General features: G+C 42.7%; 1 protein-coding gene across 4 annotated transcripts in view; it reads right to left on the bottom strand.

The window, feature by feature from the left end:
* Positions 1-24,677, bottom strand: part of RAPGEF4 (Rap guanine nucleotide exchange factor 4) — a 150,950-nt gene that overhangs the window by 54,641 nt on the left and 71,632 nt on the right. For 2 of the 4 annotated variants that reach the window (XM_035135200.3, XM_035135217.3), the window contains 5 exons: positions 12,545-12,617; positions 12,193-12,257; positions 3,115-3,168; positions 2,233-2,339; positions 34-155 (listed from right to left, as the gene is read on the bottom strand). In XM_035135200.3, the coding sequence (XP_034991091.3) occupies positions 34-155; positions 2,233-2,339; positions 3,115-3,168; positions 12,193-12,257; positions 12,545-12,617 (421 nt within the window). The remainder of the gene's footprint in view (positions 1-33; positions 156-2,232; positions 2,340-3,114; positions 3,169-12,192; positions 12,258-12,544; positions 12,618-24,677) is intronic. The other 2 variants (XM_035135206.3, XM_088658969.1) reach the window with 1 other exon arrangement.

Below are 24,677 nucleotides of genomic sequence, written 5' to 3'. Positions count from 1 at the left end.
GAATTTCCTATAAAGCAAAAGAGCTTCCCTTACCATGATTGAGAACACCTTCCTCCAACAATACTTGCCACATGCCCACAGCCTGCGTCCGTAAATGAACGACCGAACTCTGCTGCATTATCCAGTCTACCAGTTCTGTTCCTACACAGCACTGTCTGAGGGAGGAAAGAAATAGGGTTTTTTTATTTAAAAAGATGTTTTACATCACCTGCTGGTTTTAAACACTTGATATCCTGTATAATAACTATTTAGAAGTAAATGGAACCAGGTCAAGAAAGTGGACTTTGAAGAAAATGGCAAGATACTGGATACAGGATTATGCATATACAGTCACAGGCAGAGACTCCTCCTCCAGCTGTTATGGGACTACAACTCCCATCATCCCTGACCACTGGTCCTGTTAGCTAGGAATCATGGGAGTTGTAGTCCCCAAAACAGCTGGAGGGCCGAGTTTGCCTATGCCTGGGCTAGAGCTATCCTTTATCGAGTTTCACTGTGATGAAAACAAAACAAAACCTCATCTGTTCCTGGATGAAGGTTTGTTTCCATTCTGATGAGGAGTTCTGTGCAATTCAAATGATTGCAGGTTGAATCAAATATATCTTGGTAACCTATTTCGTTCCTAATATTTGGGCAGTGTTCTCGAAGCTACGAACATGAGTCTGACCAAACTGCGGGAGGCAGTGGAAGACAGGAGTGCCTGGCGTGCTCTGGTCCATAGAGTCACGAAGAGTCGGATACAACTAAATGACTAAACAACAAACCTATCTCGTTCCTAATATAGAAAAAAAATCCCCAGCTCCTAACTTCCCACACATATTTACTATTAGCAACAGAAAACCTAAGACCTCAAGAGTATTTAATTAAATCATTCAGTCCTCTTTTGAAGGTGCACCTCATTACTGGAGAAAGAAAGGTAAGTTAGCTATCCTTAGTTTTAAATTTCTATTCTGGCAGAACTACAAAAATAATTTAGTTTATCCAAGGCAGTGCTGCCACCAGCAGGATAAACAGAAGCATGAGCAATAATAAACATAAATCTATACCTACTAAAACAGAGAGAGGGAGAAAGAATTACAAGTACACTGAGGCCAAATCTAAGGGGGCAGGCCCAATTTAAGCATGAAATTGGACATTTAAAGAACGTTATTGTTCATGTGGCATTTTGGGCTGCAAGAGAAATTCAGTTTGCATATTAAAGGGCAAATCTACCTAATTTGCACTTCCTGAAACGGTATATGAAGAGGAACACAACCATCCTTCAAAATCTGCACGTTTCCAAATTTTGCAGTGCAATTCTCCAACAACGAATGCATTTACTACGTAAAGCGTGCAGATTAGGCAACAACAACATACAAAAAATCTGTACATTAGGAGACATTTGCTCAGAAATGCTGACAAATTTTCATGAGGACTTTAAAAAACTGATCATCAAACTGATGTAGAAATGTAGAGACCTGAACTTAACAGGGAAGATGAGAAATTGACAGATTTGCCCCCCACCATATGGCCTGTGCCATTATTATTATTATTATTATTATTATTATTATTATTATTATTATTATTAGCATTTATATACCACCTTTCTCATCCAAGGAGCTCAAGGTGGTATGTACATGGTTCTCCTTCTCCCCCCATTTCACCTTCACAACAACCCTGTGAGGTAGGCTAGGCTAAGAGATGGTGCCTGGGCCAATGAGCTTAATGACTGAGTGGGGATTTGAACCTTGGTCTCTGAGGTCATGGTCCAGCACACTATAATCATTACGCCACACTGGCTCTTTGTTTGAACCCAGTTGCCTAGAATGACACACACTCAGGTCTATCATTTTCAATCTGTGCTTGGTGGGTTGCCATCGTATCGCCAGCACCGATACAGTCGTACCTTGGGTCCCAAGCGCCTTGCGACTTGAACGTTTTCGCCCGAATACCACAAACCCGGAAATGAGTGTTCCGGTTTGCGAACGTTCTTTGGAAGACGAACATCCGGCAGGGATTCCGTGGCTTCTGATTGCGTGCAGGAAGCTCCTGCAGCCAATCGGAAGCCGCGCCTTGGTTGCCGAACGTTTTTGGAAGTCGAACAGACTTCCGGAACGGATTCCGTTTGATAACCAAGGTACGACCGTATTTGGAAACCTCAAAAAGCAGCAAGCTACAATTAAAAGTCACTAGGTGGTGCTCGCAATATGTAAGGGCCCCCAAACCGTTATGCAATCAGCTGCTCACAAGTACCTGTATGTCTTGAGGTGATATTTACGGTCTCTTATCATGTGAGGGGCTCGGGAGAGGATGGCGTTCCGTAATACTTTCCCAGCTTGGAGGATTCTTTCTGATGGAACCTGGTGGAGGAGGAGGAGGAGGAAGAAGAAGAAGCACAATAATATTTTAAGCTTTTCTGTTTTCCTGAAAAGACTTTTTATGTAATAGTGGTATTTACAAATATGGTGGTGTTTTTTTTTTGACAATGCAATGAAGCTTATTCATATATAGATTTAATTTCATAATGGGATGCGTACATTTGCCCCCGCGTTTGTAGATCTCATTGGATCTGCAGGATATAACCAATCCAGGAATATGTGCACCTCAGCTGCACACTTCCTAGTTCCTGCCAAGAGGACTCCGCATTTGCACATGCGGGGACACTGAAATGAATCCGTCCTTTCTAGGTGGCAGGTCTGTGTGTATGTCTATCAGAGTGCCTACACCACCCTAAAGCAAACAGAGCAAAATTGGGTCAGGAAAGCCAATTGCTTGAGAAGAAAGGAGTTCCTCCTGATATTTTATTGATCCAACCAGCTATGTTCTATCTGCAGCCCCTAGTAATTCAAAGCAACTTATCAGTTATGTTGCATGGCAAGTAGCATGGCAACAACTGTCGACTTCCCACTTACAAAGGGGTTATATTCAGGGCACTGACCTGCTGTTGCAAAGTCCTCAGGCAAACAATTTACTCCAGAGTATTCACACTTAATGCAATGAGACAACATGAAGCTAATTTACTCAGATATATTACAGTCAAAGCATCACTGCGATGGCAGGGTGGGTAATTGGATAACCCCAAAGCACGCCAGTTTCTACAGTAACCCAGGACTGCTGTACATCTAACCTCTTTACCTCTACATTGGTTGTAGCTGGACGAATTGGGATGTGATGATCAATGAAAGGAGTCTGAAAAATAAAATTTAAATGAAAGAAACAAAAGGGGCAGTGATAAAGTAAACAAACCTGGAAGTGGATTTTCAAAAAGAAAAATGAATGAATGAATGAACATACTAAAACTGAAAATGTTGGAAGTCTGAGAAGAGGTGAAATATGCAATTTTCCACAGTATCGTTTGTAGCAATCAAGAATAACTAGGTTCTAGATTTAGATGAAAACAGAAAGATGCATAAACAGCTACTGAGTTAAAACATGGCGATGAGATGCAGATATCAGTAGCAAAAAAAGGGGGGCGGGAGGGAAGCCCTGTGTAATTGGAAAATTCATATGCCGGTTTTTGTGAATCGAAGTTCCGAGTCGCCTTTTCTCAGCCAACTTTGCACATACACTAAAACTATACTGTTATCTGTTCGAAAGGTTCACATCTTCCCTCTACACTTCATACTATGTGAGTGATCCAGCTTTGTTCAATTAAATGGGCTGTATTCAATGCAGCGCTAAAGAGAATGTTCTCTTTCCACAATGGAATGTTCTCTTCTCCCCCTCCTCCTCCTGGGACTCCCTGGGGTTTCCCCCTCCAGAGCAGATTTCGGACCTTCAGGATGCAAAGCATGTGAGCTATGGGTGCAATGGGTGAGACAAGCTGCTCAACCCTTTCCCGTGCTATTTTTTCAGAACAAAACCACAACCCTCCCCAAAGCCAATCTTTTCGCCCTCGGGAGGAAAGTTACAGGTACCTTTTGTAAAATCTAATTTGACCCCTGCTCGGCGGCTGAAATGGAAGAAACGCCTCATCTGAAGAGGAATGATTCAAACAAAGCTTCTGTTTATCCCTAAAACTGCTAAAATATGTACTTTTAAAATATTTTTGTGCAATCAGAGCAACCGACGCACGTTAGAATGATACACCAGGCACGCGTTATTTAGCATTACATCGTGCGCTGCAACTGTAAATGCCCTCCAATTTAAGACACATAAAATGGCCCAACCATTACCCAAAAATCACACATCGCGGCCAGTGTCAAAAGGAAAGGAGCGCTTAGGCGGAATACGGTCTGTGCACAAACACATGTATAAAGATTGGAACACAACTAATGATGTCTTATTTTCCTGTCATTTCCCTGCTTCTCTGCTACAGCGTTAACAGCTGCTAAAACAGTTTTGCATGAATTGAATAAAGTGCTCCAAAGATGAAACTCCAGCATATGCATGCAAGGTATTTCAATAGGCTGAGGCCATATTTTTCATAAGTCATTCTCAGTGGAAAGATGGAAATGGTTTGCTGGAAGTGTTTTAATTTAAGCAAGAATAATGGATCATCTTCCCTGTACGCCAAATACAGCACGGGTACTTAAATGATTTGTGCTTCCAGAATCAAGACTGCGGAAATCTGCGGAAGGTAGGAAGTGGCCACCTTATTCGACCACAAAAAGTCTGATATTTTCCTTTTCCTTTTATGGAGAGCTTTTTCTGTTTGTGCCGTTCAACCAACGAAACTCCTTCCCTAAGTCAGAGGCCTCTCTTCCCCCAGCTTTTTATAATGGTGCAACAGAGGTCTGACCCCCTCCCATTCAACATACAGAAGCTGACCATTCTGGTAGAGTAGAACCTCCGTTGTCGAACGTAAGACTGTTCAACTTCCGAAACGTTCGACAACCAAGGTGCAATTCCTTTTAAAAAATAATGGAGAAACGCACCTCGGAAGCTGTTCAACTTCCGAGGCGCAACTGAAAATGGAAGCATTCACTTCTGGGTTGCCGGCATTCGGCTTCCAAAGCGTTCGACAACCGAGGTTCCACTGTACCTTGGAAGCAGGCTGGTTTATGGCTGGGCAGCATACATTGCCCTGTCCTCAGTGCTACTCATTCACTACTGTGCAATTCACATTCAATCTGTGCAAGCAGATGGTGCCAGGATTTGCGCCTCTTTGCTTGGTCACACAGTTGGCAGCTTTTCGCAAATGTCCTGCGACACACTGGGAGAAAGTGACCAGGCAAGGCAAGCCAGCCATCCCAGGCAGAAATAAATAAGCACCTTTGCTGCCAGGGCATGAGGAATGGCAAGGCAAGATGCCAATGTTTCCCAAAACGTCTGTTGCCTAGTAGGGCCCATCCTCCTGGGACAAAAAAGACCTTTGTATTCTTCAGGGTTAAAGGGGGTGTTGGCTTCTTGTTGCTTTTATGTTGCTATTTAGTTTTTATTATTATTTAAAAAGTTGCCTTGTCATCTTTATTGCAGAGTTGTTAAAAATAGCCTACTTATTGTGCGTTTGTGTTATAAACGTCCTTCGGAATGCTCTCAAGGACCATAAAGTGGTATGTAAAGGTAAAGGTAAAGGGGCCCCTGACCATCAGGTCCAGTCGTGTCCGACTCTGGGGTGGCGGCGCTCATCTCGCTCTATAGGCCGAGGGAGCCGGCGTTTGTCCGCAGACAGCTTCCGGGTCATGTGGCCAGCATGACAAAGCTGCTTCTGGCAAAGCAGAGCAGCGCACGGAAACGCCGTTTACCTTACCACCGGAGCGGTCCCTATTTATCTACTTGCACTTTGATGTGCTTTCGAACTGCTAGGTGGGCAGGAGCTGGGACCGAGCAACGGGAGCTCACCCGGTTGCAGGGATTCGAACCGCCGACCTTCTGATCAGCAAGCCCTAGACTCTGTGGTTTAACCCACAGTGCCACCTGGGTGGTATATACCAGTACATTTTTTTTTAAAAAAAGAAATACATACACATTTTTCCTCTTTTGGTTTTGATCCATATCCCTGACCTATTCAGTATAAAAGGGGTGTTAACAAGAAGGTGGTTTGCACAGAATGTTCTGTGCTCCCAATTCCTCCTGGCTGTTCCATTTCTATGAACATTTCTTGTTTCCAAAGCCTCCCTCCTCCTTTTATATAAATAATGAATAATGTAGAGTTGCAAAAGCTGTAAATCTCCACATGCTTGTGTGCCATTTTTGCATCAGTGTTGAAATAATGGGATAATAGCCTGCACATGCCTTGGAAATGCAATAGTTTCCGCTCAGGAGCTGCAATCCTTAAGCGTACTTACCAGGAAAACGATCCCTGCTAAAATCACAAGGGTTTGCTTCTTGAGCAAACATGACTAGGGTCACATTAAGAATCTGCTCCAAACAAATGTCAGGCGGACAATAAATCATTTTCTCGTTCCTTATTAATCACTGAAATCTTTGCCACCAATCTCCCTTTTCACAAATAAAGAATGGCTGCCGCAATTACTTTATGCGAGTCTTGATTCTTTCATTGGCTTCCTATCGTATTTCCACTCTGCAATTCCCAGTTTCCAGAATTACTTGTAGGACAGGTGCTCACAGCGCACCTTTGTAAGATTCTGCGAGATCTTCCAAGTTTTTAAATTTTCCTTTTTTCCCATTTTTCTGCCGAAGTTGAAAGAATAATTGCAAGATTTTTGGGATGGGGCGGGGTGGTGGTTCATTTGACTGTTTCAAACATAAGTGCCAAATGTGCTGCTCGTATGTGCTCGACTTGTCAGAAGAACTGACCCTTGAAAAGAACGACACAGTTTCTCACCGTAATTACTTTTTTCCCCGACTGCCCAACTGCAAAAACTAATGGAGCGTGTGTGCGTGTCTTTATAGACGGTGATGGAATCGCACCAAACATGTACAAAGGAGCTGGGGCACAAAGCGTATTTCAGACTGTATCTCATCTCACTCTGTGATCCTGTGCCCCCAAGTGATGCGGTCATTTCCTGTTTTCCTGTACCCATAATAATAATAATAATAATAATAATAATAATAATAATAATAATAATAATAATTTATTTTTACCCCGCCCATCTGGCAGGCGAAACCCAGCCACTCTGGATGGCTTCCAACAAAAGAGTAAAAATACATTAAAACATCAATCATTAAAAACTTCCCTAAAGAGGGCCGCCTTCAGTTGTCTTTTAAAAGTAAAATAGTTGCTTATTGCCTTGACATCTGCTGGGAGGGCGTTCCACAAGGCGGGTGCCACTACCGAGAAGGCCCTCTGTCTGGTTTCCTGTAACTTCACTTCTTGCAGTGAAGGAATGGTCAGAAGGCCCTTGGCGCGGGACCTCAGTGTCTGGGTTGAACGATGGGGGTGGAGATTAAATTATATCCATAATTTAAACATGAAGTACCTGGTGCTTTGACGCAACCATCCTACGGAATGCCATATAGATCCAACAAACCAGAAATCTGCCCACTCCTGGCTCTGCAGGATAAATTTAGCAGGTTTACATCATGAAACCAGGAGCTGATCGTTACAGAAATGCTGTATACTCCCACAAGATCTTCTGAGGTTTTACAGTCATGTATCTGGGGGAAATAGGAAGCCCAGAGCACTTATTTTTTAGATGTCCCTTCTATGAAGAGGCACATAGGGAGACCACTGATCCCCTACTGGCGAGGTTCGTTGACCTCCCGGAAAAGCAAAAATATGACCTGTTCTTGTTAGGCAAAGATCAGAAGACGACCCAGATGGCTGCCAGATTCTGTAGGCACAGACCTTCCCCCGAGCCAAATTAGTCCGTTAAGAAAATCCCCGAACCCGGTTCTGTGGGCAACCCAGAGCCAGTTCTCTGCGGTAAAAAGGTAAAGGTAAAGGGACCCCTGACCATTAGGTCCAGTCATGTCCGACTCTGGGGTTGCGGCGCTCATCTCGCGTTATTGGCCGAGGGAGCCGGCATACAGCTTCCAGGTCATGTGGCCAGCATGACAAAGCCGCTTCTGGTGAACCAGAGCAGCACATGGAAACGCCGTTTACCTTCCCACTTTGACGTGCTTTCAAACTGCTAGGTTGGCAGGAGCTGGGACCGAGCAACAGGAGCTCACCCCTTCGCGGGGATTCGAACCGCTGACCTTCTGATCGGCAAGCCTTAGGCTCTGTGGTTTAACCCACAGTGCCACCCGCGTCTGCGGTAGATTACCCTAAAGTTTTAAGCGTCTAATGCTTATCGCATTTATAGATTTTAACTTTCCGTTGTACAATGTTTTAAATGTGTTCCTCTTCTGGGTTCGTACCCACAAATGTTTTTATATGCTGGTCTCCGCCCGTAATAAATATTATCTATCTATCTATCAGTCATTTATCTCCTTTCCAACACCCTTTCCCTCTGTACTGTGGAAGCCTCTTTGCAATATTGGCAACTGTGAACTACTTGTGCTTGGAGAAGGGAGACTGTGAAACAATATCGTCACTTCTTACAGACTGGGCTTTCCAACCCCTCAACTTATATAAGAGCAGCTTATGCAAACCTCAATGTGCTTTTGTACTTTATCTTATGTAACTAGTGAACCGATGACAAGCGAAGACCTGCACACATGTCAAGATGGATTTCTCATGAATGCATTTGTCACATACTCCTCCGCACTTTTGTGCCTTGTGTGAGTTTCACTTTTCTTTTACTTTTCTTGCCTTGCATGGGACGCAACTTCAGGCATTCAGGATCATCTGCAACACTTTGGGGTATTCGTTAATTGCCCGAAAGGGGGCAAAGATGGGGAAACGATTCGCTGGTAGTGATTTGGATAAATCATGAGACACCGTTCTGAATTCCTGTCTGCTTGAGATTTGTGTGCTTGAGGCAGATGCCTTTCAAGCCTTTGTAACCTAGAGCAGTGGCTCCACAGCCAAGGCACTCCAGGTGGCTGCTTTTGAAGAATGTTTGGAGGACAGCATGCCCCATTCCACCTGTTGAGAGAGTGTTTGGATGTTGCAAAGATGCAGGGGGCAATTTAGGAACCAGAAGTGTCTTATCCTTCCTGTCAACATGCATCTCTATTAGGACTAGGGACAGGCAAATCAAGTTCTCCTTTTCCTAGTCTTAATCTCCATTTCCCACATTTCTAAATTGGTTTGTGAATTTATATTTTAAATGCCCTCATCAGAATTCGTCAGCACAAATTTCTCCTGATCTACCCATTTTTTTAAAAAAATGCAATTTTGCCTAATATACTTTGCAAACCAATTTCCCCTAATATAATGGAGTTTTTGTATGTTATTTTCCACCACAAAACTATTCCCCTTTATCCTGAGTGGCTGCCCTTTTCTCTCCATTCCTTATTTAACTGATATACTAAATTATCATCTCAGGTGGTATTGTAAAAAAAGTATACCGTACTTATAAGGTAATCCTAAATGCCTGTAGGCTCAGTGGAGTTTATTTTTTGAGTAAGCTTGCGTAGTAACCCTTCTTTTAGAGTGATAATTTTTATTCTTACTCACCACAATGAAAATTGCTATTGGTGTGCCACATGTTATTATAAACTCCACCCAAACTGGTTTATTTTCAAGCAGGATAAGGATGGGACAGGAAATACCATGTAACAAGACAGGAGGAAAAGCAAATATATGCAGTAATGTCTCTAACGTTATTAAAGGTTAAAAAGATGTGTTAAAATATCAGTCTCTCTAAGGAAACAGGACAGACGGACAGGCAAACAGGAAGTAGTGAACATCAATAAGGGGGGGGAGTGTGGCTGTTTATGGAGCGGGTTAGTAAAGAGTCCCAAAAGTATTACTTCTTCTGATCAGATCAAACTATGTATTTATTTTAAGAATATGGATTATTTAACCTACAAGAAACAGGCAATAAATCCAACCATGCAGAAAAAAGCCTACCCAAAAAAGGGAGAAATGTAATAAAATAAAAATCCAAGCAACACAAGATTAACTTGGTTGTTGTTCTATCCCTAACGGGTAAGTTACACAGAAAAAGGCATTATCAATGTATTTGTGGCTGTTTTATGGGGTCGGCTGAATGATTTCAGACTTTTGTCAATCTAAAATAAAAAAGTGGAGCTTTGTTCACAGCATATATGTTTCCCAGAGTGGGTGGGGTATAAATCTTGTTGTTGTGTACTGGGTACTTTGCTAATGTCATGTGTTGCCATGCTTTCCATTATTAATCTCTTAGATCATGTGTAAATGTAACATTAAATAAAGTTGAAGACTTTCCCCTGCAATTTCCTGACTAGTAAAACTCAAACAGTGTGCATGTGTGTGTGTGTTTAAATTGATTTCGATGATAGCTTATTGTTTTAGTTCTAATATATTTTGTATTCTATGTTGCAAACTACCGTACTCTGATACTTTTTATGAATAAAAAGTGGCACATAATTTTTTATGTAAATAAAAATACATGGAGCAGTAATATGCTCACGTGTTCTCATCCTCTGTTCCCACTGCACTCCAGGCAACACCTGAAATTTCTTCTCACATACTTAGGCCAGATTGTATGGTAACATACAATCATGTGTTGCTTGCTATAGTAGGAGAAGCATCAATAATATGATACATAACCTGACAATATGCCATTTGGGCGGTAATTACAGCTATCACTGGGAGTGGTGTAGGAACCATCGTTGCATGGAAGGAGCCAAGTTGCTCCATAAAGCTAAATGGAGCCTAAAGCTATATGCTTTTTGGGCAAAGAATGGGATTTTACATTGCTTATTTCTGTAGAATTTCATTTACTAGTTTCTGAACTTCTGAATATAGGAAATCTTGTTGTTGTTGTTGTTGTTGTTGTTGTTGTTGTTGTTGTTGTTGTTTAGTTGTTTAGTCGTGTCCGACTCTTCGTGACCCCATGGACCAGAGCACGCCAGGCACTCCTGTCTTCCACTGCCTCCCACAGTTTGGTCAAACTCATGTTCGTAGTTTTGAGAACAATGTCCAACCATCTCATCCTCTGTCGTCCCCTTCTCCTTGTGCTCTCAAGCTTTCCCAACATCAGGGAGTCTTCTCTTCTCATGAGGTGGCCAAAGTATTGGAGCCTCAGCTTCACGATCTGTCCTTCCAGTGAGCACTCAGGGCTGATTTCCTTCAGAATGGATAGGTTTGATCTTCTTGCAGTCCATGGGACTCTCAAGAGTCTCCTCCAGCACCATAATTCAAAAGCATCAATTCTTCAGCGATCAGCCTTCTTTATGGTCCAGCTCTCACTTCCATACATCACTACTGGGAAAACCATAGCTTAGAAATCTTTAAAGAAATCTTAAATTAATTCAATTTGTTTTTTCTACTTGCATAATCTAAATTTCTTGGGGTGATATACTATCAGTGCCAAATGCATAAAAGCAAATTGCCTACCTTATCAATATACACAACCGTTTTCTTTGCTGTCTTACTTTTTCCCTAACTTGTGTTGTATAAACTTTGCTAACAGAAATGGCCCAATGAACAACACTGGCAAACCGCTTCATTTTTAATATCAGTTGCAATGACACTTTCTGCTGTGATTAGCCATCAGAGAAGCAATATAGAACCCAGGCTTAGTAAAGTTTCTGTTTCATAAGCATCTACATTCTTTTGACGACTGAAGCACCTGTGTTTTATTAATGTTTCCACACACAAAAGTTTAGGGTGAAATCTTAGACCAGGGGTAGGCAACCTAAGGCCCGTGGGCCAGATGCGGCCCAATCGCCTTCTCAATCCGGCCCGCGGACAGTCCGGGAATCGGCGTGTTTTTACATGAGTAGAATGTGTCCTTTTATTTAAAATGCATCCCTGATTTATTTGTGGGGCCTGCCTGGTGTTTTTACATGGGTAGAATGTGTGCTTTTATTTAAAATGCATCTCTGGGTTATTTGTGGGGCATAGGAATTTGTTCTTTCCCCCCCAAAAAATATAGTCCGGCCCACCACATGGTCTGAGGGACGGTGGACCGGCCCACGGCTAAAAAAGGTTGTTGACCCCTGTCTTAGACTGAGGGGACTTATGCACCTAGCTCTTCCATCTGTCGTCTGGAGAACCCAAACATGTCAGCGGTGGGGTATGGGGGCAGGACTGATACAAAACCCGTTTGTTCCACCGGCACACCCAACAAAAATAGCTCAAGCAGTGTTATTTTCCCCTATTGCAGCCAATGGGTGGGAAGAAGAAAAGACCCACCTTGGCCACTGAGAAACAGCTGGGCACAAAATGTGGTGGCCATCCCCCCCCCAGCCTTGCTTCTGAAGAAGAACTTCTTTGCCCATGTAATATGTTGGTGTTTACAGGCAAAATGAAGAAGAAAGACTATTTACCTTATTGCAGTTTTTAGAGATGGAGCACAGACTACTACTTGACATGTTATCCTTGTCAGGCATTCCTGTAAGAAAACAGTAGACACATCAGAACAATATGTCTGAGGGTTAAATGTCGCTCTTCAAATTGGATGGTTCTTTTCATTTACATCAGTCACGGCAGACTTTGGTCTTTCAATTTTCAGCGGTGCTTGAGGGCAAAATCTGGCACCCGCCCAACCTCCCATTCTGCTCGGCGCCAGTGCAGCAGAACCAGCCGCGCTGCTCTAAATTCACCTCTGACACCAGGGATCACCTGACATAAAGATTGCCATTGTTCCCATTTTACAGATACTTTTGCTGAGGTACTCACTGTCATTGTTGGAGCCAGTTTCCATAACACCATAAGGAGGAGCCAGAAGTCCTGACATGTACTGTCGGTATTTCTGAAGGGAGGGGAAATGGTTGAAACATCACTTTGCTGAAAGTTATCCAAACCCAATTTTTTAAAAAATGAGATAAAGCCTAAAAATATAATTCCTGGAGCTATGCATGGAATGTAATTGTGGTTCAAAATCCTTCAGCAATATTTTAGGATTCTTTCTCCTCCTGTAGTTTCTTATGTTGTACACTGCCCACACTCTTATTTGGGGTGAATAAAGTTCCACTCCCAGCCAGAACAGAGTTCATTTTCCCCATTTTTCTCCCAGAGCAAACAGCAAGAATCAGTGCATTGTGTCCCGAGGTGGATGTACGCTGGTGTATAACAATGCAAATTCCTATGACACTGTTTATCTCACTTTAACCTGTTTGTGTGGCTGTCTGTGGCTGTGGGTGCCTGTTCTAAGTCTATCTGCACTTACTTGCAAGTGCCTGTCTCCATGTGTGTGTCCCTGGTATTTTATGTGCCTGGAAGTGTGTGCGTTTGTGCCTGCCTGTATGTGTGCCTGTAGTAGTGTATGAGAGAGTCTGCCCACATCCAACACCCTGTCATAACACCTGCTGGATTGCTGTTGCTGTTTAATCTTTCATGCTTGCAAAAAAACGTTACGAAAACTCCATTCTATTTGTTTGTTCCTTTGCTTGGCCCTATTTTCTGCACCACAATCCACTTTCCTCGTCCTCTCTTTGCTTAGAACCTATGAAAACATGGTGACATTCACATCCCAAGCAAATTGGAGCAGCACATACAGGTGTCACTTGGGGAAAGCCTGCTTAAAATTAAACTGGTCATAACCCAGTCAAGTCATAGTGAACGCGTGCGAATGTGCAAAAGGGTTATCTAGACCAGTGTTTCCCAACCTTGTGCCTCCAGATGTTTTCGGACTACAATTCCCATCATTCCTGACCACTGGTCTTGCTAGCTAGGGATGATGGGAGTTGTAGTCCCAAAACATCTGGAGGCACAAGGTTGGGAAACACTGATCTAGACTGTGTAGGCTAGTTCCACCTCCTAGATGATGCACTGTCGACTCCCCTGTGTTGTGGGATTAGCACAAACTAAAGGGCTCCCAACATGGGGATGAGAAATTTTAAGTAATCCAAATGCTGTTACCCAGAATATTAGTTGAAATACATCACATTTCCATTTGTTCATGTTTCCGAACAAAACGTACAGTCGTACCTTGGAAGTCGAACGGAATCCATTCCAGAAGTCCGTTTGACTTCCAAAATGTTTGGAAAGCAAAGCGCGGCATCTGATTGGCTGCAGGAAGCTCCTGCAGCCCATCGGACGTTCGGGTTCCAAAGAACGTTTACAAAGCGGAACGATCGGGAGCCAAAACGTCCGAGTACCAAGGCGTTCAGGATCCAAGGTACGACTGTATTTGCTCAAGTTGGGGGCATGATTTTCAACTCTTCCCGCTTCCCCATGGCTCATGATATAAACAGACAACTCAGTTAGCATCAGTATTTAGTGACACAGGCAGCTCATAGAAAAGCTTCTCAGAACTCAGTATTGATGCGATGTACAGTAAATCACAATCATTTGTAACTGGTATTCTCTCATTGATGCCCCATGCCACTGAAGGCAAATACAGTGCAGACAAGATCAATAAACCATCAGGCTTATGTAACTTTCTGTCTAACATTTTAAGTGATATCCCAGTAACATGGGAAACAAAAAGCAATGTGCAACAAAACCAACCAAGGTTCTATTTTAACATAAACCCATAGGCACTTACACCTAAGCCTTATGAGTCATATCTCCTTGTGGTTATGTTGATGAGTTTACAATCTAATCCCGTTTAGAATGGGTCCACAAGAAATCCCTGTTAAAGAAGGAACTAGGAAACATTCTGCGTTATCCTTTCCCCACACTCTTTTTCATTTGGCACTACAAAGAGTTGTTTTTGGACCGTTGGCTAACTGATATTCATGTCAACTTCAACATGTATGTTTGAGAATATCTCATTCATAACACCATTCTAATGAAAAATCATCAACCTCTGAACCTAATGGTCAATAATAATAATAATAATAATAATAATAATAATATTTTATTTATATGCTGCCCATCTGACTGGGTTGCCCCAGCCACTCTGGGTGGCTTCCAACAAAATATTAAAAACACAGTAAAACATCAGCCATTTAAAACTTCCCTGAACAGGGCTGCCTTCAGATGTCTCCTAAAAGTGAAATAGTTGCGTGTCTGTCTGACATCTGCTGGGAGGGCGTTCCACAGGGCGGGCGCCACTACCGAGAAGGCCCTCTGCCTGGTTCCCTGTAACCTCACATCTCGCAGTGAGGGAACCGCCAGAAGGCCCTCGGCGCTGGACCTCAGTGTCCGGGCAGAACGATGGGGGTGGAGACGCTCCTTCAGGTAAACTGGGCCAAGGCCATGTAGGGCTTTAAAGGCAACACCAACACTTTGAATTGCGCTCAGAAACATACTGGGAGCCAGTGTAGATCATTTAAGATTATTATTATTATTATTATTATTATTATTATTATTATTATTACCCTGCCCATCTGACTGGGATCATTTAGTCCAACCCCAGGAATATGCAGCTGTCCCATGTGGTGCTCAAACCTGCAACCTTGACGTTATCAGGACCACACTCCAACCAACTGACCTATCCAGGCTGACATGTGACACAAACTCTTTCCAAGTCAAACGCTGCTTCTGTTTGCTGTTTGAGCTTCTGCAGGTCCTTCATTTGGTCTCCTTGCTCTTTCCCCATCAACAAAGTACATGAAGACTGAAGCACTTTCTGCCACTTTTCTAATAAACTTTTGCCTAACAGCAAAAAGAGGAGGAGGTCTGAGAGTATTCTAGGTTCGCTTTATTGATGCTATTTTTCCAAACTAAGACAGCTTACATTGTTCCCATCGCTGTAAATATCTTTTTTTAAAATGTTTTGACTGGGTTATAATTGATTTTACCTTATTGATCCAAACTGGAGTTTAGCAAAACACCTAAATATTTTACAAGCTTACTATTCCATTTAACCCTCCAAAGACCCATATCACTTCTTTTTCATGATTAATCAGAATATATAAAATCTGCTTTGCCAGCATTAATTTCTAATCTGAATGTCCGTCCAAACTCAAGCACAAACACATTTAACCTTTACTTTCCTCCAACTGCAAACCGCTGATGAAGGGGGATTTGGATGAGGACCATGTTGTGGGGTGCAAACAATTAAAGCCCCTTTCCCCCCACAGTCCAGCTCCCCATCCCTAACCACTGGTTAAAGCAAGAAAACCAAGTATGCCTTGACAAGCATGTCCCTCAGTAGTCCAGCCTGAATATGATATCCTCTGCATGAGGGGCAATTCTGACTCCTCCTCTTTCTTGCAAAATGCCTAGGGACAAGCAACCTGTCAATTTTGGGTTCTCTCACTTGTGCTTCAAGACCCCCATTCCACCCCCAGGAGAAAATAGGAGGGGGAGGGGGAGGGGAGGAGGAGGAGGGGAGGAGTTTGGATTTGATATCCCGCTTTATCTCTACCCAAAGGAGTCTCAAAGTGGCTAACATTCTCCTTTCCCTTCCTCCCCCACAACAAACACTCTGTGAGGTATGTGGGGCTGAGAGACTTCAAAGAAGTGTGACTAGCCCAAGGTCACCCAGCAGCTGCATGTGGAGGACCGGAGACATGAACCCAGTTCACCAGATTAGGAGTCTACTGCTCTTAAACACTACACCACACTGGCTCTCAGTGTGGACACACTGTGGACACAAGGACACAGAATTTAGGTTAATGTTAATGGGCAAAATTTAGGCCACAACTTTATTGGTTACAGAATGTGAGCGTAGTGGCTTAGGCATTGGCATCAAGACTATATCTGACTCCTGCCTGCCTTGCAGGAAGTCTGGAAGGGTAAATCACCAGTAGGGGGAGCCCCACCAATGCAGATCGACTCGAGCCCCCCCCCCCCGGTTCCCGCTGGGGCCAGTGCCTAACTGCCACACGAGCCCAAAGCTCGCCACCAATACCCTCACACCTGCAACCAACCTCTTATGCATTCAATATTAGTTACAGGTAGGTAGCCATGTTGGTCTGCCGTAGTCGAAACAAAATTAAAAAATTCCTTCCAGTAGCACCTTAGAGACCAACTAAGTTTGTCATTGGTACGAGCTTTTGTGTGCATGCACACTTCTTCAGATACACTGAAACAGAAGTCACCAGACCCTTATATACAGTGGTGCCTCGCTAGACAAATTTAATTCGTTCCGCGAGTCGCTTCGTATAGCGAAAAATTCGTTTTGCTAAGCGGCTCCCATAGGAACGCATTGAAGTGTGGTTTCCCATAGGGTGCTTCGCAAGACGGGGGGATTCGTCTTGCGAGGCACCCTATGGGACGATAAAAAATCATCTTGCGAAGTGCGCCATAGGAAACTTCGTCTTGCGAGTCTCCATTGAAATTGCAAAACGCTTTCGTTTTGCGAGTTTTTCGTCTTGTGAGGCATTCGTCTAGCGAGGTACCACTGTATATAGTGAGAGGGTGGGGAGGGGTATTACTCAGAAGGGTGGTGGGAATGGGTGATTGGCTGATAGATGTGGTAAACCTGTTCATGACTGTGAACGACTGCAATTGGTCTTACAGGAAAAAGCAAGGGGTGATATGGCTAAAAATAGCTTTATCGTGTATAATGAGATAAGAATCCAATGTCTCTATTCAGACCAGGTCTCTCCATGGCTTTAAGTTTGGTAATAAGTTGCAATTCAATATTATCGGTCAACCAAACATCATTTCCGCCGTCGGAAAGATGAACGCCATCTGCACGGTAGATGCCAACACCTTCCATGTCACAGCCCGATCCAAGAGTTTCCTGGCTTTGTTAGTGGCAGCTGGGCCAAACGTGTCTTTCCAGGAGTCGTGACCACAAAAGTGTCGTCTTTTGGGAAGGTTACGCCCTTCTGCGAGGGCAAATCGTTCTCGCCCGGCTGCACAATCAATGCAAAGGGAGGCCCCCAAGAAGCGACCCTGGCCTTCCCTTATTGCCTCAGTATCCAGGAAACTCTGACATGCCTAGGGACAAGCAACCTGTCTATTTCAGGTTCTCTCGCTTGTGCAACCTTAAGTCCAGCTGCCCACATTTCTGCATCAGTTTGATTATTATATTTTAGGCCTCATGGAAATTCACCTGCATTTTATTGTGACTTTCTTCCAGTAAACATGTTTCTGTACACAATTTCCCCTAACATACATTTTTTTCTGCAAAGTAGTTTCCCCTAAAATATTAAACTATATCAATTACACTGAAATACGGGACAGTATTATACAGGATAGTAGAAGGGCACTTCTGGATTCCACTCTGTTTTTAAAAGATTCTCTTAATTCTGTTCTACTGCACCAGCACAGCTACTGTACTAGGGTTTGATCTACAAATATTTATGCACATTCTGTTTCCCTACCATAATGCCGGCATGCAAAAATTTAAAACTATACTCTCCATCCCAGCAATTAGGTATACAAAAGAGGCTCCCAGACTCAGCATAAAATTCTTACATGGCACAATAAATTTCAATCCAACCTGTAGTATCATCAGTTCCCTTCTCTGAATCTACCCATTTATACATTTCACACCGCATTAGCTTAAATTGTGTTGTGTTGTGAATGAACATAGAATATGATGGAACTGCTTAAGCACGATAGCCATTTATTCATATATATATATATATATATATATATACACCGTATATACACCGGTATATCATTATTATTATTTTTTTAAAAAAAGAAAGAATGTAAAATGTGAGGCTCTAATTTACGTCTGTAGCATAAACCATAGGTTTGTGAGGTGAAAACAACAGTTTAAGCCAATAAGGACAATCTGCTTCAATATGTGAAACTGCAAAGCTCTGTGCACCGACGGTGTTAAAGAAACTCACCCCCATGCATTTTAAAGGATCTATCAATCACAGGGCTCTGTTACTTATCTGCTGATCTGAAATCCTATTCAGCATAACTATATTTCCTTCCACCACAGTAATGCAATTTGCCAAAGACCGTTATATAACAGCTTTTAAAAGGAAGGCTGCCTATTTTTAGTGAGTCCCTCAATGCAGCTACCTTCCAGCCTCCTGGATGCTGCAAGTAAATTCTTTTAACCAGACCCCAATAGGGCTTTGAGGCTTTTCATCCCACTTTGGCCATATAAAATAAATTAATATTTTAATATGTTCTTGTCAATACTGAGTCTCAGTTCAGATGCAATGGGAAACTGTGGTTTTGCACTACAAGCCTTATGCTTGTATGCTTCCTCCTCATCTTTTGCATGCCAGTAAAGGAACATGGGACGCAGGTGACGCTGTGGTTAAACCACAGAGCCTAGGGCTTGCCAATCAGAAGGTTGGTGGTTTGAATCCCTGCGACGGGGTGAGCTCTCGTTGCTCGGTCCCAGCTTCTGCCAACCTAGAAGTTCGAAAGCACGTCAAAGTGCAAGTAGATAAATAGGTAACGCTACAGCGGGAAGGTAAACAACGTTTCCGTGCGCTGCTCAAGTTCGCCAGAAGCGGCTTTGTCATGCTGGCCACATGACCTGGAAGCTGTATGTTGGCTCCCTCGGCCAATAACGTGAGATGAGGGCCACAACCCCAGAGTCGGTCATGACTGGACCTAATGGTCAGGGGTTCCTTTACCTTTAAAGGAACAGCAGGCGCAACAGCTTACAGTTTCAATTAAAAAAAACCAGCCTTATGATGGAGGGTTCTCACTAACCACAGTTTAAACAAACCACAGTTCCATGTTCAGATGTCACAAAGAACTGTGGCTTGCTTAAAACCAGAAGTAGAAGTTTCTGAATTGCTTCTCATGGGCACAAAAGAGAAGAAGTGAGAAAAGTGAAGCATTAGTATGTTGTGCGAATGTGTCCACTATGACTTGGTACAGTCATAACTGCTCACTATCCTACCTGTTGTTAAGCAGCTGGGAACACCTCAAAGGCTTTATTGCTTTTTCCGTATCTCCAGCAACCGGGGGGGGGGGGAAGGGTAGCCACAAAAGGGGGAAAGTATATTTCTATATATATAGTATATTTTGGGGGAAAGTATATTTCTAGGTGGGTGAGCAAGAAAAACAACAACATATATTAATGAAAGGAGTTCAGCAATGGGGGCAAGTAGGGGGTGAGGTACTTGTTGGGGGTACTCCCCCCCCCACTGCCTATGCTTGTCTTCTCCTGTGTGAAAATTCCTGGTTGTTTTCATTTTCAGAAATAATTATTATTACTCCTACATCTGTACAGCTGCTTTAACAAACCACGGATGGTCCAAAGCTAAGTCTGCAATGGTTAGAGAGGCCATTAGCATTCACACAACCAGCCCCACCCCTCCAATGAAGAAAAGCAAGAACATCTGGAATGAGAAGGGAAATAGAAATAACCAAAAAGGCTTACAGGATGCTCTGAATGTCCTAACTATTTTTAGACTGGGGCTGTGTACATACTTCAGCCTTTGAAGTGCTGTAGTTTGGGGTGTTCTAAAAGCACAATGCTTTGCAAGTGTCCATACCTGCAAGCTATGCAGATGGAATGAGCAGCTGTTAAATTATTGCCACTGGTACACATGGATGGCATGTACTCAGCGGCTAGCAGCCATTCATTTCTTTGTGAGCATTCCCCCTTTCAACATCCATCCCGGAAGTTTACTGATATACATGAAGTCCGGTACTAGAGGCTGTGCAGCGCAGTAAGTTATATTACACGCTGTATGCTCTGAAGCTGCCTGTTCTTGTGCCCCAGATGGCTGTTTTATTGCAAGGCGGTGGAAAAAGTTTATAGTGAGTCCAATGTTAATCAGGATTTTCATAAAGTGGAGGGATTACTTAAAAAAAAAGCCATGCCCCTTTCCAATTGTCAATGAGTACAGAGAAAGAATTAATGGTAACCACCCATCCTTTCAAAGTTCACAAACACCTACTGGAGCCTGTTTCTGCCCCCCACCCCCATTTAAAGAGCAAAGCTTTGGTGAAACCTATGGAATTCTCCAAAGACTGAAATATCGGTACAGTGGTACCTCGGAAGTCGAACAGAATCCGTTCCGGAAGTCCGTTTGACTTCCATAGCATTCGGAAACCAAGGCGCGGTTTCCGATTGGCTGCAGGAAGCCGCATAGGACGTTCGGCTTCCAAAAAGTGTTCACACTCACTTCCGGGTTTGTGAGTGAGCCAAAAAGTTAAACTTGCAAGGCGTTCACGAACCAAGGTACAACTGTATACTGAAATCCATGGGAAGAATTATGTAAAACAACAACGCAGTCAAGAACAACAAATGGCTCAGGTATTTATCAGGTGAATCTCCACCAAAGAGGGGTTGGGTGGCTACACAAATGTGGCTGGACAACATCATAAGACCCTCCCCAGACAGGCTCTCTCGGTTTCCACAAAAGGCAAGAGGAGCTTCAGAATGCATTGTAGATGTAGGCTGGTTTATCACTGTTCCGTCAAAAAGCTCCATCAAAATGAATGAAATATTAACAAAATGAAGGTGACAATGTATGCACACTCAGCCAAAAATAAATGCATTTTGAGGAGGTAGCAAATGCACTTTCTAGCTGTGTGTACACACAGGGCAGCTTTAAAAAAATATATTTAAACAATTATTACAATACAAAAAAGTAAAAAAATCAGTAAATGGAATAAATGAAATCTCCAGTAGGTGCTAAAGGTTCATCAGGGAATAGGCCTATCTTACCTCAACTGGTTGTGCGTTCCATAAAATTGCTACTGGTCGTATAAATGTCTTGCATATTTGATTTATTAGTTATGACTCATGTTGTATCAAAAGAGGTAGACAGAATCTTGGCTCCCAGATTGTTTACTGAGTCCACTTCCTGAAATTTCTTGCAACCTCACTTGCAAATATTTTTTGCACAGATTCACCAGAAATCTGCTGAAGGGCTCCTAATGTAGTTTCAGGAGAAAAACCAGCCAGTGTATTTGCATTAATAAAATATTATGTTCCGAGATCTGCTGAGGACTCGCTGGCATGGTTCTAATTTAAGATATTGCCTGCTCAGTGTATTAGAGTACAGTAATTAGAAAGCAATTCTCCAAGGCAAGTTCAAATAGTATGGGAGTGGTGAGGGGAAACATGCATGGCAGATCAATGCAACTTAACTGAATGTCATAAAAAGGACCTGCCTTGTAGCTATTTGTTATTGCATAGTAAATCCTAAACTAGACTTGCAGTTACAATGTTGTAGATACTATCGCTGTAATTGCATCAAATCTGAGTGGGGCTAAGCAAGTAATACTATCAACAAATAAGGCAAACTTGCTTAAAATGTTGCAGATTTGGTTTCTCTACTCTCCATATTGGAATATCAGTGTGTGTTTTTTCAGCTACCTGAAGGTAACATTCTGAAATAAAATTAATTCCGGATCCTAAGTCCTGGGTATTTAATGTGGGACTAAAGAACCCTGCAAACAGGAACAAAACAGTACAGGACACTTAAACTATGATACTTAAAAATAATTAAGACAGCTTACAGGTAGTCCCATGGACTGCAAGAAGATCAAACCTATCCATTCTTAAGGAAATCAGCCCTGAGTGCTCACTGGAAGGACAGATCGTGAAGCTGAGGCTCCAATACTTTGGCCACCTCATGAGAAGAGAAGAATCCTTGGAAAAGACCCTGATGTTGGGAAAGATTGAGGGCACAAGGAGAAGGGGACGACAGAGGACGAGATGGTTGGACAGTGTTCTTGAAGCCACCAACATGAGTTTGACCAAACTGCGGGAGGCAGTGGAAGACAGGAGTGCCTGGCGTGCTCTGGTCCATGGGGTCACGAAGAGTCGGACACGACTAAACGACTAAACAACAACAGATAAATTTTATCCTAAAATGTGTTCTACGTTTCTCATATATTTGTATACATCTGTTTATTTGCTTCTTATGCAAATTCAATAAAGAATAGGGAAGAAAGCTGCAGATTTATGGGAAGAATTGTTAACCAACCATGCCAAATAACAGTGGCCTGGATCTAAATATATGCTCTACTACAGCCAGTGGGGAAAAACCTTTTCTGTTCAAGAAAATACTGTTGAAGAAGAGTGTTGCATGAGCTATTTATTTTAAAGCCAAATAATGAATCAGTGGTCTTTCAGAGGATCAATAAATACAGCAGCCAAATGCATGTAACGCTAAACTATGGTTTAGTGTTATATCTGAACCAGGTCAATGCATATATAATTTTACGTTTCATATATCATAGAATCAAATAATTATAGAGTTGGAAGAAACCCTGAGAATCATCTAGTTCAAACCCCTGTAATGCAGGAATATGCAGCTGTCCCATACGAGGATCAAACCTTCAACCTTGGCATTATCAGCAGCATGCTCTAACCCACTGGGCTCAGTTGTATGCAGTTACAGATGTCTTCAAAATTCTACCAGATTAGTAGGCACACTTCTGTGATAGCCATGGGATATGGGAAATCCCAAGATGTACCAACATCAGGGAACATCTTGCCTCATGACGCCTGTGTGGCCCCCTATTTGTCTCTTTTTCACATCTTTATTCTGGCAGAATGTTGCATGCTAAGTACAAGTTGTTTTATTTATTGGGATTTTATCAGTGGTTTCCGCCTTTGTTGTATTTATGTTGCATTTTAATTCAACATCTTGCTTTTACAGTCATATGTTGGTTCTCGAACAATGTGTTCCGGGAGTCTGTTTGACTTCCAGAACTGTTTGAAAACCAAGGCGCAGCTTCCGATTGGCTGCAGGAGGGCCCTGCAGCCAATCGGAAGCCATGCTGGACGTTCAGCTTCCGAAAATCGTTCGAAAACTGGAACACTCACTTCCGGTTTTCAATCGTTCGGGAGCCAAAGCGTACAAGTTCCAAGGCGTCTGGCAACCAAGGTACAACTGTATATGATATAATATGCCTTTTTGTGTATTTTTAAATATATGATACACTTTTAAATTGTTGTAAGCCACCCAGGGTGGTGCACAAGGACTAGAAGGGTAGGGCAGAAATTAGAAATGCAGGAAGAGACCAATGCAACTACTAGTATTCAACTTGTGTGATATTTTTCCCATGCCCCCTGTTTTTGCCAAGGACTGCCTTTCCTTTACAGTACTTACATCAATTAATCTTGTATGCTTGGAAAAGCTTTGTGCACACAGCACACAATCTCCTTGGGCTTAAATCAGGAGGCAAAAATGTGCTCTACACAAATGATATTGTGCCAAGTTAAGAGATGGGTTTTTTCTAGCGGATGTGTATGCTAAGGTAAGAGAGCATGGTCTGCAAACTCATCTCCAAGGAAACAAAATGTAGCAACAATGACCCAAACAACAAATTGCTTAGTACTATTCTGCTTCAGTTAATTTATGGACTGAAATCCCATACTGTAGTCTTCCAGTTCAAAATTCAGAAACAGTCTAACTCGGTTTCCCAGAGGAACCCACTCAGTAAATGCACTTAATGGCTGGGCACTATTTATGTCCCAGAAGAGGACAGAAAAACATATAAATGGTTGATAGAGGGGGAGGAAAGGGACCCATCTGGTCCCATTCATCTGTTTTCACGACAAAGTTGGAAAATCATAGCTCAAGCCATAGCTGCCAAGTTTTCCCTTTTCTCGTGAGGAAGCCTATTCAGCATAATGGAATTTCCCTTAAAAAAGGGAGAACTTGGCAGCTATGGCTCAAGCCACTCACAAGACTCCAGGTCAGCTCACCACCAGGTCCTAGGATCTTTACACACAGGTAAGGTCAGAATAAAAAGTGACTACAAAAATAACATTAGGAGGGTGCTGCCTTTTTGTTTTTCCTGAATGAGCTGCTGACTAAAAACACTCACTTTATAAATCAAATGATGAATTATCCAAGTGTCTATGCCTGAAAACATAGCTCAGAACCTGAGGAGTCAAGCTGCGCCCATTCTGCCTCTTCCATTATCTCTGTAGTAGAGATTCCGCAATCAGAACATAGCGGGAAATTGTAGGGATGATGCAAGCAGCATGAGAATATCCCCCTTCAAGCTCTAACAATTGCAAATCATCCTTTGCAGTGATGAAGTCAACAACATGGCTTGAAAACACACAGAG

The sequence above is a fragment of the Zootoca vivipara genome, chromosome 1 (genome assembly GCF_965207765.1).
Source record: "Zootoca vivipara chromosome 1, rZooViv2.hap1.1, whole genome shotgun sequence".
NCBI classification, from domain to species: domain Eukaryota; kingdom Metazoa; phylum Chordata; class Lepidosauria; order Squamata; family Lacertidae; genus Zootoca; species Zootoca vivipara.
Note: the sequence above shows the minus strand (reverse complement) of the source record. Positions and strands in the feature narration are given on the sequence as shown.